Source organism: Callionymus lyra, chromosome 2 (assembly GCF_982586985.1).
Source record: "Callionymus lyra chromosome 2, fCalLyr1.hap1.1, whole genome shotgun sequence".
Taxonomy (NCBI): domain Eukaryota; kingdom Metazoa; phylum Chordata; class Actinopteri; order Syngnathiformes; family Callionymidae; genus Callionymus; species Callionymus lyra.
The window spans coordinates 30,452,016-30,475,487 of NC_141819.1; the positions used below are offsets into that span (position 1 = coordinate 30,452,016).

The 23,472-nt window shown below is 42.6% G+C and overlaps 3 protein-coding genes across 3 annotated transcripts in view; all 3 read left to right on the forward strand.

Moving 5' to 3' along the window:
• Window positions 1-23,472, forward strand: part of LOC148086488 (uncharacterized) — a 74,615-nt gene that overhangs the window by 47,424 nt on the left and 3,719 nt on the right. The window lies entirely within an intron of this gene.
• On the forward strand, window positions 121-2,083 carry LOC148086495 (antiviral innate immune response effector IFIT1-like). Its single transcript, XM_087782934.1, has 2 exons — window positions 121-160; window positions 387-2,083. The coding sequence occupies exons 1-2, from the start codon at window positions 156-158 to the stop codon at window positions 1,687-1,689; spliced, it is 1,308 nt and encodes a 435-aa protein (XP_087639060.1). The 5' UTR covers window positions 121-155; the 3' UTR covers window positions 1,690-2,083.
• LOC148086496 (antiviral innate immune response effector IFIT1-like) lies at window positions 12,795-16,610 on the forward strand. Its single transcript, XM_087785549.1, has 2 exons — window positions 12,795-12,836; window positions 14,999-16,610. The coding sequence occupies exons 1-2, from the start codon at window positions 12,795-12,797 to the stop codon at window positions 16,319-16,321; spliced, it is 1,365 nt and encodes a 454-aa protein (XP_087641675.1). The 3' UTR covers window positions 16,322-16,610.

The following is a 23,472-nucleotide window of genomic DNA, read 5'->3' on the forward strand; positions in this document are numbered from 1 at the left end:
TCAGTTCAGTGTAATAGAAACTGACACAGAGTCAGAGTGATCCTTCAGTGCGCAGACTCAACTCCTCCTGGTCTGACTCTATATAAAGTGGCTTTTGATCTCCAGGCACTGACAAGAAAACACAAACTAAGAGTGGAGACGAAAACTGACCAATCATGAGGTGAGTATTTACAGTTATAACTCTAATATTGATTTTTAAATATAAAAATAATCATCTTTATGATTCATAGTATTAAGTAAGAGTAGTTTTGTTTGTCTACTTTTTATTTACTCGACACACTTTATATATTAAATAAAAATATATAGTTGATTGCACAGTTTCATGATAACAAATACACACGGACACACAACACTGTGGTACTAAAGTGTGGACTTGTCTCCAACAGTGAGAGTCAGACAAACATGGAGGCCAGACTGAAGACCCTGCAGTGTCACTTCACATGGAAGGAACTCGTCCAGGAGAAGAAACCATGGGTTGTCAGGGATGATCTGGAGGACATCGGCACAGATGAAGGGAACTGTTGGCTGCCTCACATCTACAACCTCCTGGGTTACCTTCATCACCGTCTAGGCTCAGATGAAGAGGCCTTGAGGTTTCTGAACCTGGCCACAGAGGAGTTCAAGCGCAGACACGACACTGAAGAGGGTCCTTGGATGATGGTGAACTACCGGAACCTGGCTTGGTTGCACCATCTCATGGGACACCAGCCAGAAAGTGAGCGATACCTATCAAAGGTTGAAGATCTGAGGAGTCAACACCCAAATGTGAGCCAGGATGACCTGCACGCAGAGGTGACTGCTGAGAAGGCCTGGACACTGATGACATTGGTCGACGACCATCTGAAGAAGGTTGAAGAACTTTTTCTGGCTGCCATTGAGAGAGAACCAGAGCGGGTGGAGTGGAAGACCTCCCTCGTCTTAGCATTAGTCAGAGCTCAGAAGCATAAGCTTCCCCTGACATATGACGTCAGGCAGAGATTAGAACGTGCCAGAGAAGAGGATCCAGAGAACATGTACATTGCAATCAAACACTTTCATCATGGACGAAAAGAAGATATAGATGTTAGAGACAAAGCTCGAGAGATGGCTTGGCTGGTTCTAAGAAACCCTGTCAGTAGTTACAGTGGTCTGAAAGCAATGATAAGATTTTACAAAGAATTCCTCTCCATTGATGATGCAGTTGAGCTGATAGAAGAAGCCCTGAGAGAACATCCAGATGAACGCTTCCTGAAAAGGTGTGCTGCACTCTGCTACTATTGGAAGATCACCTACTACAATAGGAGCAACAATGTATCTGTATCACCAGCAATAATGAACAGGGCCATAAACCTTCACAAGGAAGTGATTGCTTTGTACCCTGACAATTGCCTGGTAAAGGAAATTAATCTTGCAGCCATACAAGGACGTAGAGACCCGGAGGTAGGAGAGGAAATGTACCAGGAACTTCTAGCAAGAGATCTTGATGATCTAAACAAACAAATGCTTTTCAACTTTTTTGCAAGATATCTCTTCTTTAATCGTAGAGATCACAGAAGATCAGTGGAATACAACATGAAAGCAGCTGAAATGAAACTACGATCATTCTTCCGTAACAACAGCATCGAGTTCTTGAAGAAGAGTGCTAATAATCCAAGAACCCAAAATAGCACTGAAATTAAAGATTTCCTGCAAATGCATCTCACAGATTAGTCCTGACTGTTGTGTCTTCAGTTCTCTTGAGGAAATAGTCAAGTCACGCGTTCCTCAGAGACGTTCATGTCCCGACTCTCACCCACATTTGATTCACTTTAACTTTCATAAAGAGCCAACAAATCAAGATTTTTCATACATGATAAGTGTGTGTGTTTTACCAGAATGAAAGCCAAGTGTATTCCTATTATTGAACAAATGTATGACTGTACGATGAAAATGATGTCTTATCTTGTCTCTTGTATATTTTGTTTTAATTTACACAATCTTACACCGAGATTTCAACACACACAAGCACGTTCACACAGCTTCTCATGAACTTTACTCTCTGGGTTTCATTTCATGTACAATAATCAGTCAAGACAAGAAATAAAGGAGTTTATGTTTGACTTCTCATGAAGCTTCATTTGTTTTATTTCAAAAAGACATTAAATGTATGAAATGTGCAGTTTAGGAGAAAGTGTTGTGGTTTTTAAGAAAGGTTTTAGGAATTCATAAGTTTTCTGTTGAATCGTTTGAACATTTTATGATTCACTAAACACAACAACAAATTAAAATGCTAAACAAACAAAATAACATGGTGATTAACTACCAAATACAGCAAAGTAATAAATAATTCTACTCTAAAAACTAAACACACATAAAAATACATTCACAAGGATTCTGAGCAGTTTCAGTTCAGTGAAATAGAAACTAACACAGAGTCAGACCCGGCTGCAGAAAAACATTTAAGGGGGGGCATTACATTTTTTCAGGGGGGCAAACTTTTCAACCTAAAAACATATTGGCTTCAGGCTGCACAATGGCTCTGGGACGACTCGCACAGTACAGATAAATAATTCTCCCATTACTAAAAAGTGATGGTTGATCCCAAAATCTAAAAAAAAAACTAAAAACCAACAACAAAGTTTAGTGCTGTGCCCATTTATTAATCTAAAGCACCACAGCTTCACTTCTACTAAAAACATAAACACTGAAGTCAACCTGAACACTGGATTGAACCATCAAATAAGTTTTCATCTTATTGAACAAAATCATGTTAGGTGTGATGTGTGATCTGTTTGACTACTTGATGAAGTCTAGATGCTGAAAAATATATTTTTTTAAAGGGAACCAAATGACCAACATGAAAATATAGGCTATTTAGTCATTCTACAGGAGCCTTGTTTTTAAAAGATAAAAACAATACTGAACTTTCACCGAGCCCAAGTCCAAGGCAGGTATCTTGGTGAGTTTAAGTACAGGCTTTAGCTGCAGCTACTCTCTCAGTTTAAATGTTCACTCCAGTGTTCAGGTTGACTTCAGTGCTTGTGTTTTCAGTAGACATGGATGGCGCTGCTTCCTGCTCGCTCTCGTTCTTACTTTTTTCTCGTCAGGGTATTACGGATGTTCATACTGAAAACCAAAACTGTTACTGACTCTATAAGCAACTGTAACCATTAATGATAACAATAACTGTAGTGGAACCTAATGACCACTTGGGTGTGCTGCTCTCTTGACATTGATGGATGTGTGTTGAGAGATCGGAGAAGATAATAAACTAAACACATTTTGAATCCCGGATTGCTGTAGCATTGTTGTGTGTTCTCTCATGGAAATAACTAAAGAGTTGAGCTACAATATTGTACATTTACATCACCTGTAATAGGCCAGCGCTCTGGCTTTGTTCGACAGAGCTGAGGGTTGACCACTCTTATGTAAGAAAAACTACCTTCCTGCCAGGGCGGCCACGGCTGACCCTGGGGGCGAGCACGGCCCCCTAATGCCCGCCAATGACGCCTGTTGGCTGCCTCACATCTACAACCTCCTGGTTTACCTTCATCACCGTCTGGGCTCAGATGAAGAGGCCTTGAGGTTTCTTAACCTGACCACAGAGGAGTTCAAGCGCAGACACGACACTGAAGAGGGTCCTTGGATGATGGTGAACTACGGGAACCTGGCTTGGTTGCACCATCTCATGGGACACCAGCCAGAAAGTGAGCGATACCTATCAAAGTTTGAAGATCTGAGGAGTCAACACCCAAATGTGAGCCAGGATGACCTGCACACAGAGGTGACTGCTGAGAAGGCCTGGACACTGATGAAATTGGTCGACGACCATCTGAAGAAGGTTGAAGAACTTTTTCTGGCTGCCATTGAGAAAGAACCAGAGCGGGTGGAGTGGAAGACCTCCCTCGCCTTAGCATTAGTCAGAGCTCTGAAGCATGAGCTCCCCCTGACAGATGACGTCAGGCAGAGATTAGAACGTGCCAGACAAGAGGATCCAGAGAACGTGTACATTGCAATCAAACACCTTCATCATGGACGAAAAGAAGGTATAGATGTTAGAGACAAAGCTCGAGAGATGACTGAGCAGGTTCTAAGAAACCCTGTCAGTAGTTACAGTGGTCTGAAAGCAATTTTAAGTGTTTACATAAAATTCCTCTCCATTGATGAGGCAGTTGAGCTGGCAGAAGAAGCCCTGAGAGAACATCCAGATGAACGCTTCCTGAAAAGGTGTGCAGCACTCTGCTACTATTGGAAGATCATCTGGTACAATAAGAACGACTCTGTACCAGCAGAAACAATGAACAGGGCCATAAGCCTTCACAAGGAAGTGATTGCTTTGTACCCTGACACTTGCCTGGTAAAGGAAATTAATCTTGCAGCCATACAAGGACGGTAGAGATCCGGCGAAAACAAAAGAGTGAAGACGAAAACTGACCAATCATGAAGTGAGTATTTACAGTTATAACTCAAATATATTGATTTTTAAATATAAAAATAATCACCTTTATGATTCATAGTATTAAGTAAGAGTAGTTTTGTTTGTCTAATTTTTATTTACTCGACACACACACACACACACACACACACACACACACACACACACACAGGCGGACTGGCGTACGGGGCTACCGGGGATTTCCCCGGTGGGCAGTTGGGTTTTTGGCCGGGGCCGTGATTATTATTATTATTATTATTTATTTTTTTAAGGCTATCTCACATTTCGTCTCGCTTGGTAAGTCCCACCCATTTCTCACCTGTCAATCAAGCTTCTGAAGAGGAGCTAGAGCTGTGATAAACAATTGATAACAAGCTAGTCTTGGAAAAATGGAGCATAAAAAAACGCAAAGGTGGTGCTGAAAAGCTCAGGGGTAAAAAAATAAATAAATAAATAAATCCTTGAGTCAACTTGCAGCTACAAGTTTTTAAATAATGGACCTATTTGGTGGTCGTTCTGGACCAGTGTCCACCCAAGATGATGACATACCCAGCAGTAGTGCTGACAATGATGGTGTTGATGCTGAGATGACAGAGCGAACGACCTCATGATGGTAAGTTATATTAGGAAGATTAGCAAACATAGTTAAGCTATGGATAACCTTTTATCTATACACTATCAACCTGCCTTTGAAAAAATGTAATTGTCAGGGTCTTATCTGGGAAATGGCACATAAACTTGTACAAATGAAATGAAAATGATAATTCAGCATCTTTAGTGCATTTTTAGCTACTTCAGCAAGTGAAGAGAAGCGTCATAAACTTTGTTATGTATGCGCTTATACATGACCATCCTTCATGGGATCATCACTGGATGGTTCGGGTTGTATGGTGGAAATATGATTTGTTTTGTGTACGTTTCTGGCATTATATTGCTTAATAACCTTACATAATCTTATGTACATATTTAACTAATCTTAAACTATTTATTTTTAGTATAGTACTGATGAAGATGATGTGCTTGTATTGGTTAACTAGCATAATTAACATTACTAATATGTTATTTTCCAGGTTGAAGATGATCCAGCTGTGGACAGAGGATCTCTGTACAAGCTCCATTATTGTTATGGTGATGCTGATGAAAATAACTTACATCAAAAACTGCAATCCTCATAGTTTGTTAACAGTGCATTGTTAGTAATTTATAATATAACTGACAATAAGGTAAAGGTAAGGTAAGGTAAAACTTTATTATTTCGGGAAATTGTTTTTTACCACTAGCCAGCAGTTTTTCATGAACAATAAAAAATGATACATAAAAAATAAAATAACGAGAAGAACATAAAGAGGAAGAACAAGATGACACAATCCAAGTCTAAAGATAAAGACAAAGAACATAGGTCAAAGAAAAACAACAAAGACAAAGGATACAAAGACTAACATAGAACAGAACATCCAGATACTCTCACTCAATACTAATCGTTTGTAGCCTGTATATAATGCTGCTGTTGATAAAGATGGTCAAGACAAGGAAGCCAATGCTCCTCATGCAGCAGTTGATTATTTCTTCAAACCAAAGCCAGAAACATTAGAACTCTTCCTTCATTTTCACCCACAGCAAAAGTCAGACAACCATGAAGTCAGAGGGCATTTTTCAGCAAAGATGGTTCAAACAGGATATGGCTGTTAATGCGATAAGGATTAAAACGGTTAAAACTGAGTTTGTTTCCGTCGTTCCAACACTACGTCACCTCCGGGTCTTAATACTTTGCTTTATGGAAAAAAGAGGTCAATGCAGAGTGTAATGAGGAATGAGAGGCTCTCGGGCTCGTGGCAGGTGTGTTGGGGAAGTGGGGGCAGGCGGAGGAGTCGTAGGCAGTGGGGGTTCCGGTGTGTGGGGAACCAATGCGTCCAGTTGTGCGGCCATCTGAGAGACTCGGGTAGCGATGTTTTTGAAGGCTTCCATAGCGTCCCGGAGGGCTTGGCTGTGCTCGGCAATCTGAGTGCCTTGAGCGGCGAGAGCTCCGTGGACTTTGGCCATGTCCGCTGGGTCCATCTTGGCCAGATCGTTCTGTTATGTTAAACGATGCTGAACCCAAGAGCAGACAGATGCGAAGTTCCAGGGAATACAAAAAGGGGTTTATTGAATAGGAGGGGAGCAGGTAGTGGATGAGGAAGCCGGAGGGAGAGCGAGGTGGGCGAGCTGGAGTGAGTGATCCGGGTTACTGCAGGTAGAGGAACAAAAGGTTAGATGTAGTCCAAAAAAACAACAAGAGACTAGAGTAAGAGAGCGAGGTAGCAAAATACACTGAGCCAGTCACGTATAGTTGCGTAGTACGATCTGGCGCCGACCGCAGGGAATCCAAGGGTTTATGAAGGGGGTTGATTGGGGATCAAGACCAGGTGAGCATGATTGATGATGAGGACCAGGTGTGAGGTGAGACGACAGGTGGAGTGGCAGACCAGGAGGAGGAAAACACAGCAGACTGCTGTGACCACAACATTGGTGTTGTATTTGACAAAGACATGTCTCTAGTTCAACACTGCAGAAAACTGACCAGAAACTGTTTCCTTCAACTGAGTAAAGTCTCTAAACTTAGTAAAATGATGTCACAACATGATCCGGAGATTATAATCCATGTGTTTGTGTCTTCTCGTCTGGACTATTTGTTAAATAATTTATGTTGATTTTATAGTCTTATCACAATAAACAAGTAATCATGCTTGCTGCGGTTCACAATGAGCTGGAAGGAATGTGCCCAGTTAGAGTTTCGTTTCTCGAGAAATGACAGTTTGAGACATAATAAAAGCTGCTAACTGAAGAACAAATCAAAGGATGGATGCAGATGTAGATTGGGAGGAAGTTGTTGAAAATCTGAAGCATTTTTAAAACCAAGCCTGCCTTTTATTCTATAACCGAAGAGGCTGCTGACACTAATGAACCGTCGACAATAATAAAGGTTCATTTACAAAGAGCTTCTTTGCTGTTTCCATGTCCAAACAATTTCAAAATGTTCTACCACTAATAGCTTCTAAAAATAAAGTGTATTAAACAATGCAAACATTACTTGCACATTTCCCCTTTCCCATTCTCCACGTCATGACCTCAATACATTTAAAATAGATTTGTCAGCCACAAGACAACCTAAAAGTTTCTTTGACTCTTATTCACGGCTTCAATTAATAGTCATAGATTCATACTCGATAAACAGCTGAATGACAAGAGAAACCAGGAATAAACCTTGATCAGAAACAATAGAGGAATTTGTGTTTCAATTACAGTGACGTTGAACTCTTCATTGGTTTCACTTTACTGGAAGTCATTTTATAGTTGCACAACCAAAAGAACATACAAACACAAAAATAAACACACATACACTGACACACCTACAAAATCCCCTGAGTTATCTATCATAACCTCAGGTTCTACGAGTTGGTGCGAAGCCCTCTAACGGCTTCGCTATTGGTTTACCCCGAGGCACCGCCTCGTCTCTGAGAAAGCTTAATGAACTCGCCACCCAGCAGGGGGCAGTCCACTTCCTGAAAAGCGCTATATAAATATATATTACTTACTTACTTACTTACTATATATAAAGGCGGGAAGCAACCGCCGCACTTTCTCCAACTGAAAACTCAGCGAGAAGGGCGGCCGCTGGGCGACGAGGTTAGAGGGCTTCGCACCAACTCGTAGAACCTGAGGTTATGATAGATAACTCAGGGGTTCTACGTCATTGGTGCTCCGCCCTCTAACGGCTTCGCTATTGGTTTACCCAAAAGGCGAAGCCTGATGGGATAAATGTACCCCCAGCTGGACGCCGCTCCTGGAGCAGCATCGCTAGGGCCCCGCCGGCCCAGGGTCCAAATCCACTTGAGCCGTGGGCCCTGAGGGGTGCACAGCAGCGCTCAAAACAGTATGAGCTACTGATCCCGCCGTTACGTCGAGGAGATAGGCCTTAGCAAAGGTAGACTTGGACGCCCAAGAGGCAGCTGAGCAGATATCCTCTGCTGCCACTCCCCGCAAAAGAGCCACGCCACGGGTGGAATGTGCCCTCAGACTGCTAGGAGCGGATCCACCCGCTGCTCGGTAGGCCCGGATAATGGCCGATCTCACCCAATGAGAGAACCTCTGGGGGGAGACCGCCTCTCCCCGCCGGCATCTACCGTGGCAGACAAAGAGGGCATCAGAGCGCCTAAACACGGCCACCCGCCGCAAGTAACAGGCCAACGCCCTCACTGGACACAACAGGTGGAGACGTTCCTGACCCGGGTCCGAGTGGGACAGCGGGTGAAAGGCCCGCAGCGTGAAGGTCGTCGCCCGGAACAAGGAACTCAGAATCTTCGGGCGGAACGCTGGGTTAGGACGCAAAGACACCGAAGACTCCTCGACGCCAAAGGAAAGACACTCAGGGCTAATGGAGAGGGCACAAAGCTCACTTGCTCTCTTTGTGGTTGTTAGTGCCAGAAGGAGCGATACCTTGAAAGACAAGATATCCAGTGGGACTTGGTCAAGAGGCTCGAAGGTCGGGCCTGTGAGAGAGTCCAGTACCAACTGGAGATCCCACTGAGGGCTGGAAGGCCTTGCAGGAGGTCGAAGCCTGCAGGCACCCCGCAGGAAACGCGCCACCAAGGGGTGGGCGCGAACCGAAGCACCCTCAAAACCGACATGCCTCGTCGCTATGGCTGATGCGAACACTCTCAGTGTCGCCACAGTCCGCCCGTTATCCAGCAAATGTTGCAGGAAAGACAGGATAGCGGAGACCAAACAAGAGCTGGGGTCCAAGGACCTGTCTGAACACCAGCGGGTGTTCATGTAAGATCCAGGATATGTGGAAATCTACTATTTATAAAGTTGTTAAAGCTCCAGAGCAGGGTGGAGTGGTATACTCCATAGCTCCAGTGCAGGATATCACCCAGACCAGAGCTGTTCACCGAACATCATTAAAACCTGCATTGAATCTGCCATCACAGTTTCCCGAAGATAATCAGTCACCATCTGAGGAGAACCTGTCAGAGGATGATGAAGGTCCATGGGTGGTTGTAAGTGGGCCTGATCAAGGTCCCTCCAATTCTTTGAGGTTTCGTTCCATGCCCAGAAGACAATCCATGACATCCCCCAGGGAAAGAGTTCCTCCTTGCCTTCCTCCCAGGCTAGAAAACCAACCTGCCAGCAGGAGTCCAGCCCCTCTCAGGAAGTCTTCACGGGTCCATGCAGGGCAGCACTCTAACATCCATCACCTCCCAAGGACCATCAGGGTAGAGGCATCAGGGACGACTACTCCTCAGGTGTTGGGCTCAAGTAGTATTGCTGCAGCCAATTTTTAGATCCTGGTCATAGTACTTAGCTCATCAGTGGGGCACCGATGAAACGAGGGGGGGGGGGGGATTGTAACCGGATGGTTATTTTTGTACAGTACTTTTACAGAACTTTATCGGCAACATTGTTCCCTGGTGTTTTTTGTAAATTACCAAGGAAAATTATGAAAGTCGGGGCTGATGCACGTCGCTACAGTTATCTTTGCTTAGCCACTAGCATTGCTAACATTAGCAAAGCAGTGAAAAACAGTAAGTAAATGCTTATCAAACAAATAACATGGTGATTAACTACCAAATACAGCAAAGTATTAATAATTCTATGTGAATGTCTGATGTCCTTCCTCATGATCAGTCTGGACGTTGTGGTATTGTGTGAGGACGGGGTGCAGGTATTGTTAGCCGTGAGCTAACTCTTTATGGGGGATTATTGGGTTTATTTGTTTGTTATTGTCCTTACAAGTGAGTAGTCTTTCCGGTCCGGGTTTTGTTTATTTTTTGTTGAAGAAACAATAGAGGAATTTCTGTTTCAATTACAGTGAAGTTGAACTGTTGGTTTCACTTTACTGGAACTCATTTTATAGTTGCACAACCAAAAGAACATACACACTGTTGTGACTTAAGCTTCCTCTGTTGCAAGGTGTCACTCCCTGATTACATTTGACGTAGTAGGACTCGGAGAGAATGGTCGATGATGAATCAAAAACGCCACACAGAGTCAGAATCAAGATTCAGCCTGATGAGGAGGAGAACCCAGCCAGCTCAATACAAGTTCCGAACTTGCTCCTGCAGCTGCTCACTGAGTTCTGATCTCCTGCACATTTCAGGGTCAATTTATTGTAAAGTTCCACAAGTCACAGACAGTTTAACATACGTCATCAGTTCCCCATTCTTCATGGTGTCCTTACATGGTGTCCTTGCATGGTGCCCTTACACGGTGTCAGACAGGGGCCGCAGCAGAAGTCTCTCTAATATGCTGATACATTGCTCATTAAACACAGTTCTTGTTATTGTGACTTGGCATACTGCTCAGCCCAGCTACTCGTACCGTATATGGATATACTACTTGGCTGCTCATACCGTGACTTGCTATATTGCGTAGCTTTAACTATTCATGCGCAATACAATGCGTAATATAATGTTTGACATATTCCACAACACACATACACTGACACGCCTACAAAATCACAAACCCACACACTCCTCCGCATAAACACTTACATACAGAAACACACACTTGCAAACAAGCAGTCAAGGACAAACACACATGAGAAACAAACAACACCGGACACTGGGATTCACAAACAGACATGCACACACAAATACACCACAGCGCATACACACTAGCAAAAACACATACAAAATCCACCAAAAAACATACCCGCAAACACACAAAAACATGTTTACACAACAGCAGACAAAAAAGGGAGACAAAAACACACACACATGTAAGCAGACAGACACTCCTCAAATCATGCCTGTCTTTTGTGAAAATGACAGCAATGCATTGTTGAGAATTTTCATTGACAAAATTAAATTGATCAAAGAGAAAATCTCTCCCCCTTTGTTTGGAACCCCTACTGTCTCTGAGCCCCTCTCCTCCTCTTGGTCCTCCTTCACTGCTGTATCTTTGGGTGATATTTCAGCACTAGTGAACAAGATGAAACCCTCCTCTTGCTCAGATGACATCCTTCCTTGTAGGCTTTTTATAAAAGTATTTGATGTAATTGGACCCTGGGTTACCAATATGGTGAACCTCTCCCTTTCCACAGGGGTTTTTCCCAATGCATTTAAACATGCCACTGTGGAGCCTCTGCTCAAAAAACCAGGCTTAGACCCAACTGACCTCAGTCATTTCAGGCCAATTTCCCGAAGGAGACCTCCTGAGGGATCAATAAAGTTTTACCTTACCTTACCTATTTCTTAGCTCCCTTTCTTGTCCAAGATCTTGGAGAAGGTGGTGTCTGAGCAGCTTTCTTTGTTCCTGGATCAGAACGACATCCATGAGAAGTTTCAGTCTGGCTTCCGTAAACATCACTCTACGGAGACAGCTTTATTGAAAGTGTCCAGTGACATCATGATGTCGGCTGACTCGGGTAAATCCACTGTTCTGGTTCTCTTTGACCTGTCCTCAGCCTTTGACACAGTTGATCACCAGATCCTGCTAAGTAGACTGAGGGATGAAGTGGGACTATCTGGGTCTGTGTCAGAATGGTTCTCATCATACCTTTCTGGGCGCAGTTTTAGTGTATCTGCCAAGGGGCGACATAGCTCAGATGGTAGAGTGGTTGCCTGCAGTCCAAAAAGGTTGCAGGTTCAATCCCAGCTCCAGACAAGCTTGTGTCGTTGTGTCCCTGAGCAAGACACTTCACCCTGATTGCTCCTGATGGTGAACTTGGCGCAAGTGTGCATGCCTACTCCCATCAGTATGTGTGAATGGTTGAATTTCCCCTCGCGGGACTAATAAGGGATTCTAAAAAAAAAAAAAAAAAAAAAAAAAAAAAAAAAAAAAAAAAAATCAAATGAGGTCTGAATCGGCAGATCTGTTGTGTTGAGTCCCTCAAGGTTCTGCTCTGGGTCCTTAATTGTTTTTGCTGTACTTGATTCCCCTCGGTAAAATCATTCAGAGATTTCCTGATGTTCTACATTTTTGCTGATGACATCCAGCTCTACTGCTCTTTTGATCCAACTGAGCCCCAGAGGCTGAACAGCTTTGTCAATTGTTTGCTAGAAATCAAACAATGGCTGAGTGAAAACACTTTGCAGCTAAATGTGGACAAAACTGAAACTCTGGTGATCGCTCATGATAAGGTTCCAGGGTTGAGTCAGTACTTGGGTGACTTAGGTCAGTCTGTCAAATTGAGCCTGAGAAACCTGGGTGTTGTATTTGACAAAGACATGTCTCTTGTTCAACACTGCAAAAAACTGACCAGAAACTGTTTCCTTCAACTGAGAAAAGTCTCTAAACTTAGTAAAATGATGTCACAACATGATACAGAGATTATAATCCATGTGTTTGTGTCTTCTCGTCGGGACTATTTGTTAAAGAATTTATGTTGCTTTTATAGTCTTATCACAATAAACATGTAGTCATGCTTGCTGCGGCTCACAATGAGCTGGAAGGAATGTGCCCAGTTAGAGTTTCGTTTCTCGAGAAATGACAGTTTGAGACAAAATAAAAGCTGCTAACTGAAGAACAAATCAAAGGATGGATGCAGATGTAGATTGGGTGGAAGTTGTTGAAAATCTGAAGCATTTTTAGAACCAAGCCTGCCTTTTATTCTATAACCGAAGAGGCTGCTGACACTAATGAACCGTCGACAATAATAAAGGTTCATTTACAAAGAGCTTTTATGCTGTTTCCATGTCCAAACAATTTCAAAATGTTCTACCACTAATAGCTTCTAAAAATAAAGTGTATTAAAAACAATGCAAACAATACTTGCACATTTCCTATTTCCCATTCTCCACGTCATGACCTCAATACATTTAAAATAGATTTGTCAGCTACAAGACAACCTAAAAGTTTCTTTGTCTCTTATTCACGGCTTCAATACATAGTCATAGATTCATACTCGATAAATAGCTGAATGACAAGAGAAACCAGGAATAAACCTTGATCAGAAACAATAGAGGAATTTGTGTTTCAATTACAGTGACGTTGAACTCTTCATTGGTTTCACTTTACTGGAAGTCATTTTATAGTTGCACAACCAAAAGAACATACACACACATGAATGAACACACATACACTGACACACCTACAAAATCACACACCCCTCGGCATAAACACTTCATTTCACTGAAACTAATGTAGAAGATGTTACACACATACACACACATGCGCACACATGCGCACGCACACACGCGCACGCACACACACACACACACAGAAGCATACAGGCAAAAGTTTAGAAATCATAAAGAACAAGATGACGCAAACACGCCTAGTGCAAACACGGTCTGGTCCCAAGCTGTTACTTTCTTCAGGTGAATTGTGTGATTTTGTAGACCCAAGTTACAGTCCAGTCTTGCGTGATGTGTTTGTTTCTCTCAGTGATGACTCTGTGGACCGATGTCCAGCACACATACTCGGGGATAGGGGAGCACAATCATTGGTCCTGTTAGATATATTGTCTTTCTCAGAGTTTGCTAGATAAGTTAGTGTTTTGGTTCAGGATAGTGGAATACATTTTTGTCTATACCAATTCCTTCTAACAATAACGTGTGTAGCCACCAACCTTTGACTTTGTTGGTTTTAAGTTAGACTGTACAAGATTCTCTGGGCTTTAGTCCGGCAAAGCAGGTCTTTGGTCACAAAGTGATCGGGCCCACTTAGAGTCTTTTCAAAGGTTGGTAAATACAATTTTTAGTTTCATGTATTGGTTTACTCCTCTGACTGGTCCCATCATGGGTCTATTACGGATCTGCTCACTTAACTGAAGTTGGAAAAATTTGAGTTTGTCAGGACAACGCCTGCTCTGCTGTCTACTCCCCAGGTTCAGATTGGCACACCTGTAGTTCAACATCCCACCCGTGCACAATCAAGTCCCCCGTCCATCTCTGTGTTTGAGCTCTGTGGTTCGGTTTTTGTTTGGCGTTGTTATTGGTGTTTGGCAAAGTCAGCTAAATTGATTCCTCTGTTTATTCTACTTTTGCACTTTCAACACGTGAGTATCAAGTCGCTGCACTATGCTACGCCCTGTTAATTAAATGACAATGACAAACAAAAAAGGAAAATCCGCTTTCGGTTTTATTTCCGTGAAATGTCACCTGAAACAAAGGGAACCATAAGAATGTGCCCAAACTCGACTCTGATCTGTCTGTATATAAAGTGTCTGGTTGGTTACCCGTCACTGCCCGAAGACAACACAGACTAAAGAGGTGAGTTGATTTGAACTTATGGAATAACTCAATCAAATTAAAAATCAATCAACCTTTAATAGACAATCACACCTATGTGAAGAATTCAAACAAACAATAGTAAAATGTTATTTCTATCACATACTGGCTTTTACACACACAACCAAGGACTCTTGGACCAATGTATACACACACTAGAACACACTTGCACGCACTGATGCCATTTTAAACACATCCAAAAACACACAGGCGTAAATATACTGTATACTGTGAGCAGCACACACAGCTTTGAAACATAGACCAACATTTGCAACATTTCACCGACAGAGAGACAATCACCATATTTCTTTATATATTAAATAAAGAAATATAGTTGATTGCACAGTTTCATGATAACAAATACACACGGACACACAACACTGTTGTACTAAAGTGTGGACTTGTCTCCAACAGTGAGAGTCAGACAAACATGGAGGCCAGACTGAAGACCCTGCAGTGTCACTTCACATGGGAGGAACTCGTCCAGGAGATCAAGCCATGGGTTGTCAGGGATTATCTGGAAGACATCGGCACAGATGAAGGGAACTGTTGGCTGCCTCACATCTACAACCTCCTGGGTTACCTTCATCACCGTCTGGGCTCAGGTGAAGAGGCCTTGAGGTTTCTGAACCTGGCCACAGAGGAGTTCAAGCTCAGACACGACACTGAAGAGGGTCCTTGGATGATGGTGAACTACGGGAACCTGGCTTGGTTGCACCATCTCATGGGACACCAGCCAGAAAGTGAGCAATACCTATCAAAGGTTGAAGGTCTGAGGAGTCAACACCCAAATGTGAGCCAGGATGACCTGCACGCAGAGGTGACTGCTGAGAAGGCCTGGACACTGATGACATTGGTCGACGACGACCATCTGAAGAAGGTTGAACAACTTTTTCTGGCTGCCATTGAGAGAGAACCAGAGCGGGTGGAGTGGAAGACCTCCCTCGCCTTAGCATTAGTCAGAGCTCAGAAGCATGAGCTCCCCCTGACAGATGACATCAGGCAGAGATTAGAACATGCCACAGAAGAGGATCCAGAGAACGTGTACATTGCAATCAAACACCTTCATCATGGGCGAAAAGAAGGTATAGATGTTAGAGACAAAGCTCGAGAGATGGGTGAGCAGGTTCTAGGAAACCCTGTCAGTAGTTACAGTGGTCTGAAAGCAATTTTAAGAGTTTACAAAGAATTCCTCTCCATTGATGAGGCAGTTGAGCTGGCAGAAGAAGCCCTGAGTGTACATCCAGATGAACGCTTCCTGAAAAGGTGTGCTGCACTCTGCTACTATTGGAAGATCACCTACCACAATAGGAAGAAGATATATGTACAAAGAGCAACAATGAACAGGGCAATAAACCTTCACCAGGAAGTGATTGCTTTGTACCCTGACACTTGCCTGGTAAAGGAAATTAATCTTGCGACCATAAAAGGAGGTAGAAACCCGGAGGTAGGAGAGGAAAAGTACCAGGAACTTCTAGCAAGAGATCTTGATGATCTAGACAAACAAATGCTTTTCAACCATTTTGCAAGATATCTCTTCTACACGCGTAAAGAATACAGAAGATCAGTGGAATACCACATGAAAGCAGCTGAAATGAAACCACGATCGTTCTTCCGTGACAACAGCATCGAGTTCTTGAAAAGGAGTGCAAATAAACCAAGAACCCAAAATAGCACTGAAATTAAAGATTTCCTGCAAATGCGTCTCACAGAATAGTCCTGACTGTTGTGTCTTCAGTTCTCTTGAGGAAATAGTCAAGTTACACGTTGCACGGAGACGTTCATGTCCCGACTCTCACCCACATTTGATTCACTTTAACTTTCATAGAGAGCCAACAAATCAAGATTTTACATACATGATAAGTGTGTGTGTTTTACCAGAATGAAAGCCAAGTGTATTCCTATTATTGAAAAAATGTATGACTGTACGATGAAAATGATGTCTTATCTTATCTCTTGTATATTTTGTTTTAATTCACACAATCTTACACCGAGAATTCAACACACACAAGCACGTTCACACAGCTTCTCATGAACTTTACTCTCTGGGTTTTATTTCATGTACAATAATCAGTCAAGATAAGAAATAAAGGAGTTTATGTTTGACTTGTCATGAAGCTTCATTTGTTTTATTTCGAAAATACATTAAATGTATGAAATGTGCAGTTTAGGAGAAAGTGTTGTGGTTTTTAAGAAAGGTTTTAGGAAAGTTTTCTGTTGAATCCTTTGAACATTTTATGATTCACTAAACACAAAAACAAATTAAAATGCTAAACAAACAAAATAACATGGTAATTAACTACCAAATACAGCAAAGTAATAAATAATTCTACTCTAAAAACTAAACACACATAAAAATACATTCACAAGGATTCTGAGCAGTTTCAGTTCAGTGTAATATAAACTGACACAGAGTCAGAGTGATCCTTCAGTGCGCAGACTCAACTTCTCCTGGTCTGACTCTATATAAAGTGGCTTTTGATCTCCAGGCACTGACAAGAAAACACAAACTAAGAGTGGAGACGAAAACTGACCAATCATGAGGTGAGTATTTACAGTTATAACTCTAATATATTGAATTTTAAATATAAAAATAATCATCTTTATAATTCAGAGTATTAAGTAAGAGTAGTTTTGTTTGTCTAATTTTTATTTACTCGACACACACACACACACACACACACACACACACACACACACACACACACACACACACACGGGCGGACTGGCGTACGGGGCTACCGGTGATTTACCCGGTGGGCAGTTGGGTTTTTGGGCGTGATTATTATTATTATTATTTTTTTTTTTTTTTTAAGGCTATCTCACATTTCGTCTCGCTTGTTAAGTCCCACCCATTTCTCACCTGTCAATCAAGCTTCTGAAGAGGAGCTAGAGCTGTGATAAACAATTGATAACAAGCTAGTCTTGGAAAAATGGAGCATAAAAAAAACGCAAAGGTGGTGCTGAAAAGCTCAGGGGTAAACAAAAAAAAAAAAAAAAAATCCTTGAGTCAACTTGCAGCTACAAGTTTTTAAATAATGGACCTATTTGGTGGTCGTTCTGGACCAGTGCCCACCCAAGATGATGACATACCCAGCAGTAGTGCTGACAAAGATGGTGTTGATGCTGAGATGACAGAGGACGGGACAGAGCGAACGACCTCATGATGGTAAGTTATATTAGGAAGATTAGCAAACATAGTTAAGCTATGGATAACCTTTTATCTAGACACTATCAACCTGCCTTTGCAAAAATGTAATTGTCAGGGTCTTATCTGGGAAATGGCACATAAACTTGTACAAATGAAATGGAAATGATAATTCAGCATCTTTAGTGCATTTTTAGCTACTTCAGCAAGTGAAGAGAAGCGTCATAAACTTTGTTATGTATGTGTTTATACATGACCATCCTTCATGGGATCATCACTGGATGGTTCGGGTTGTATGGTGGAAATGTGATTCGTTTTGTGTACGTTTCTGGCATTATATTGCTTAATAACCTTAAATAATCTTATGTACATATTTAACTAATATTAAACTTTATTTTTAGTATAGTACTGATGATGTTGATGTGCTTGTATTGGTTAACTAGCATAATTAACATTACTAATATGTTTTTTTCCAGGTTGAAGATAATCCAGCTGTGGACAGAGGATCTCTGTACAAGCTCCATTATTGTTATGGTGATGCTGATGAAAATAACTTACACCAAAAACTGCCATCCTTATAGTTTGTTAACAGTGCAATGTTAGTGATTTATAATATAATTAACAATACTAATCGTTTGTAGCCTGTATATGATGCTGCTGTTGATAAAGATGGTCAAGACAAGGAAGCCAGTGCTCCTCATGCAGAAGTTGATTATTATTTCAAACCAAAGCCAGAAACATTAGAACTCTTCCTTCATTTTCACCCACAGCAAAAGTCAGACAACCATGAAGTCAGAGGGCATTTTTCAGCAAAGATGGTTCAAACAGGATATGGCTGTTAATGCGATAAGGACTAAAACGGTTAAAACTGAGTTTGTTTCCGTCGTTCCAACACGACGTCACCTCCGGGTCTTAATACTTTGCTTTATGGAGAAAAGAGGTCAATGCAGAGTGTAATGAGTCGTTTATTCGCGGCTTCAAGTCAAACAAAGATACAAACTTTTACGATCGATCGGACACGCTCTTTGCCGGCAGCTCTACAGGTCAATAGCTCCGGGAAAGACGTCTCGAACAATAATAACATCGCTATATTTAAGGCAAATTTGCAGGCCGAGAGGTCCTCCCCCTATCGCCCTATTGGTTCCTTCAAACTCCCTGTGTTACGATCTCCTGTGGAGAATTCTTCCTACTTTGTTAATCATTCAAATGTACTTCGGTGGAAGTTCCTGTCTCCTAGCCCCCCCTCCCCCTCACAGATGTGTCCCTGCTTCGTTCTTTGTTTCACGTCCCCAGGTGTGAAACGGGCAGACGGACAGATGTTAAAGTAATCTCTGTCATGACTCTAATCCTGTTCCAAGCTTTTCTTGAAACAGTGTATCAGTCTGGAGTGAAATGTTGACTGTGAATGTGTATTCAAACGTTTAAGCTCTAAGATGAAGCGAGTAACTTATACTTTATATTTTGATTATCTTTTAGCATTATTTAAGTATGGCGTATACGTATAGTGTAGAATAATTTTAAATCTAACAGGACACAGGAGCACTCTTTGTTTCTTTGCATGGCTTATAATAATCCTAGGGATAGAAACTCCTTCATCACTGGCATGACCAACTTAACATACATTCACCTTAGAGTCGATGAGCAAAGTGATATTCACCCAAATTGTAGCGAGGCATACTTCCTAAGGTCGTCTAAAAAACCATTAAGGACCTTCTCCTAGGACCTCACATGTCTCTTCATAGACAGCGAGTCCGCAGGTGAAGAGAAGTGTTGGAGCGTCATAGCCGTCATGAAGCTCATCAGCAAAAGGGTTTTGAGCGACAGAGTCAAGCTGAGGCAGCGACACACTACACTGGACTATAACACTATTGATCATTGGAATTAAAAAAAATAATTGTTTGAAATAACTTCTAATTGAGTAAAGTAAAGTATGTATATTAACATTGCTTTAATAATCAATTCAAAAAGTTATCTTTGTGGTTTTGACTAAGGCTTCAGGATGTTTTTATTGCATTTCTGAATGTACTCTCAGCTAATGACATATTGTATTTTGTGATTCAAGTAATATTTTTGTTTCTCATTTATATCTTTCAGAGGGGACTCCAGAGAGAATTCGGACCAAAATGGAATCCTTCAAATGCCAACTTTTCTCTTCTTTTTTTCAAATATTATTTTTCTGTTTTCACTTAAGTTCTCATTTTCATTAATGTTGCGGGTTTAGTTTTCATGTGCTACATAGTTAGCTTTGTTTTTCCAACTATTGTTAAATAACATGTGCTCAGTGTTGAAATTGTGTCGCCATCTAGTGGTCTGATTAAAACCATGATGTTCATTAAATACACTACTGTAATTATTTAACTGCATGCTACTTTAGGGTTCAGGTTATTGTTTACTATGTGATTTAGGTCAAAAACAACGTAAATGCTTTTCATCAGTGTTCAGGCTTGATAGCCTCTCACACCAACCATAAAGTGGGCCGGACTGTCAATGACTCCCGGGCCACTTCACCGTCCCAGTCCGCCCTTGCACACCCACACATACACACACACACACACACACACAAATATACAAACACGCACAGAGGCACAAACACAGAGGTATAACGTAATTGGTTATATTAAAGGTAACTGTATAGTGATTTGCAGCTGAAAGGTTTAGAAACAAGTAAGAAAACTCAACTTGACAATGTCTCAACACATAGTCACGTGACGGCATTTAACATTATTTCTCCCACATACTGGCTTTTACACACGACCTTTGGCCCTCTGCTTAACTCTTTTAAAGCACACACATTTAATTTATTGTTATTAATTTTCATTTTTAAAGAAGGAACACACTAGCGCTGACAGAAATATAAAAACACACACAAGCAATAAACAATAATTTAAGTTGATTGCACAGTTTCATGATTGCAAATACACACGGACACACAACACTGTGGTACTAAAGTGTGGACTTGTCTCCAACAGTGAGAGTCAGACAAACATGGAGGCCAGACTGAAGACCCTGCAGTGTCACTTCACATGGGAGGAACTCTTCCAGGAGAAGAAACCATGGGTTGTCAGGGATGATCTGGAGGACATCGGCACAGATGAAGGGAACTGTTGGCTGCCTCACATCTACAACCTCCTGAGTTACCTTCATCACCGTCTGGGCTCAGATGAAGAGGCCTTGAGGTTTCTTAACCTGGCCACAGAGGAGTTCAACCCCAGACACGACACTGAAGAGGGTCCTTGGATGATGGTGAACTACGGGAACCTGGCTTGGTTGCACCATCTCATGGGACACCAGCCAGAAAGTGAGCGATACCTATCAAAGGTTGAAGATCTGAGGAGTCAACACCCAAATGTGAGCCAGGATGACCTGCACGCAGAGGTGACTGCTGAGAAGGCCTGGACACTGATGACATTGGTCGACGACCATCTGAAGAAGGTTGAAGAACTTTTTCTGGCTGCCATTGAGAGAGAACCAGAGCGGGTGGAGTGGAAGACCTCCCTCGCCTTAGCATTAGTCAGAGCTCAGAAGCATGAGCTTCCCCTGACAGATGACGTCAGGCAGAGATTAGAACGTGCCAGACAAGAGGATCCAGAAAACATGTACATTGCAATCAAACACTGTCATCGTGGATGAAAAGGAGGTATAGATGTTAGAGACAAAGCTCGAGAGATGGCTTGGCTGGTTCTAAGAAACCCTGTCAGTAGTTACAGTGGTCTGAAAGCAATGATAAGATTTTACAAAGGATTCCTCTCCATTGATGAGGCAGTTGAGCTGGCAGAAGAAGCCCTGAGAGAACATCCAGATGAACGCTTCCTGAAAAGGTGTGCTGCACTCTGCTACTTAAGGAGCAACAATGTATCCCCAGCAACAATGAACAGGGCCATAAACCTTCACCAGGAAGTGATTGCTTTGTACCCTGAAACTTGCCTGGTAAAAGAAAGTAATCTTGCGACCATACAAGGATGTAGAGATCCGGAGGTAGGAGAGGAAATGTACCAGGAACTTCTAGCAAGAGATCTTGATGATCATCACACACAAATGCGTTTCAACCATTATGCAAGATTTCTCTTCTATAATCATAGAGATTACAGAAGATGAAACCACGTTCATTCTTCCGTGACAACAGCATCAAGTTCTTGAAGAAGAGTGCAAATAATCCAAGAACCCCAAATAGCACCGGAATCAAAGATTTCCTAAAAACCTTCCTACAGATGAGTCCTGATTTTTCCGTCTTCAGTTCTCTTGAGAAAATAGTCAAGTTATACATTAAAACGTTCAAAACACGAGTCCGTTCCGGTCGCTCCAACACGCCATCACTTCCGGTTCTTATACTTTACTTTGTGGAGAAAGATGGTCAATTCAGAGTGTGTCACGGGTCGTTTATCCGCTGCTTCAAGTCAAACAAAATACAAGCTTTACGATCGCGACCGGACACACTTCCTCTCGGCGACTGTACAAGTCAATAGTCCTGGAGAAACGGTCCCGATCCGTAGAAACATCGCTATTTTTAAGGCAAATTTCTGGGCCGGGAGGTCCTCCCCCTCTCGCCAAATGGTTCCCCCCCGCTCCTGGGTGTGTCCCGCTTCGCTCTTTGTTTCACGACCCTAGGTGTGAAAAGGCAGACGAACAGATGTTAAAATAACCAGTGTCATTTCTCTAATTCTGTTTCAAGCTTGTCTTGAAACTGTGTAAATCAGTCTGAGTGAAATGTTGATTGTGAATGTGTATTCAAACGTTTAAGCTCTTAGATGAAGCTAGTAATTTTGAAACCTGCTTCCTTCTGTGTCTGTGAGTTTCCTTTCCGGTCCCTCCCCCTGCTGATTGTTATTGTCTCCACCTGTCTTGTGTTCTGCAGCTGCCAGTGATTGCTGGCAGCCTTCATATTCTGCTCACTCTCCCTCAGTCTTTGTCAGTTCGTCACACTTGTTGTCCCGTGTCAGTCTAGTTCATGTTTCACGTTTCAGACTTCCAATTCGAGATTGTTTTGTCTTCCCGGTTTTGACCCTGGTACGTTTTCTCGTTTTTCTGCCTGCCAGTGCCCTTGACCTGTTTTTCTGGATATCGTACCTGTATATTTCCTGGACTACCTGTGACGATCCCTCTGCCTGCTGCTAATAAATCTGTCAAGTTTGACAATCAGACACTTTCTGCGCCTGGGTTTCCTTCCGCACCCTGACAGAATGAACTGACCAACAATGAACCCAGCGGAAAGTTCCTCCCCCGAGTCTGGTGCGACTTACCATGAGCAGGTCACGAGTAATGCTTCTTCCCTCGCCAAGCTGAGGTACGGCATGGGGGCAATGGCCGCCCGGCACGTTTCCCAGCAGCAGACACTGGGCCATCAAGTGGCCACCATGGCGGCACAGATCCAAGCTCTGGGTGAACAGATGGAGGTGCTCTCCAACCAGTTCCTGCCCCCCGGGCCTGCCCTCGCTGCCGGGACTTCCACGACACCGGCTACCCCACCGCCGCAGCCCGGTGAGTCAGACACCACCGCTGCCGTCACTGCACCATCCACCAGCGCACTCAACCGCCCGTCCCTTTTCTCCGGTGACTCCGGTAAAGTGAGTGGATTCCTCGTTAAGTGCAGCCTGCACTTTGAACTGAACTGTGCTGCTTTCCCGACTGAACGCACCAGAGTAGCATATATCATTTCTCTGTTATGCGGACGAGCGGAAGCCTGGGCCACGGCTGAGTGGAAACGGCGGTCGGCCATCTGTGAC

Coding starts and splice junctions, on each gene's coding strand:
- LOC148086496 (XM_087785549.1), top strand. CDS start 12,795: ATGCTTGCTGCGGCTCACAATGAGCTGGAAGGAATGTGCCCA. Junction 12,837..14,998: donor AGCTGGAAGGAATGTGCCCA/GTTAGAGTTTCG, acceptor GTTGTACTAAAG/TGTGGACTTGTCTCCAACAG.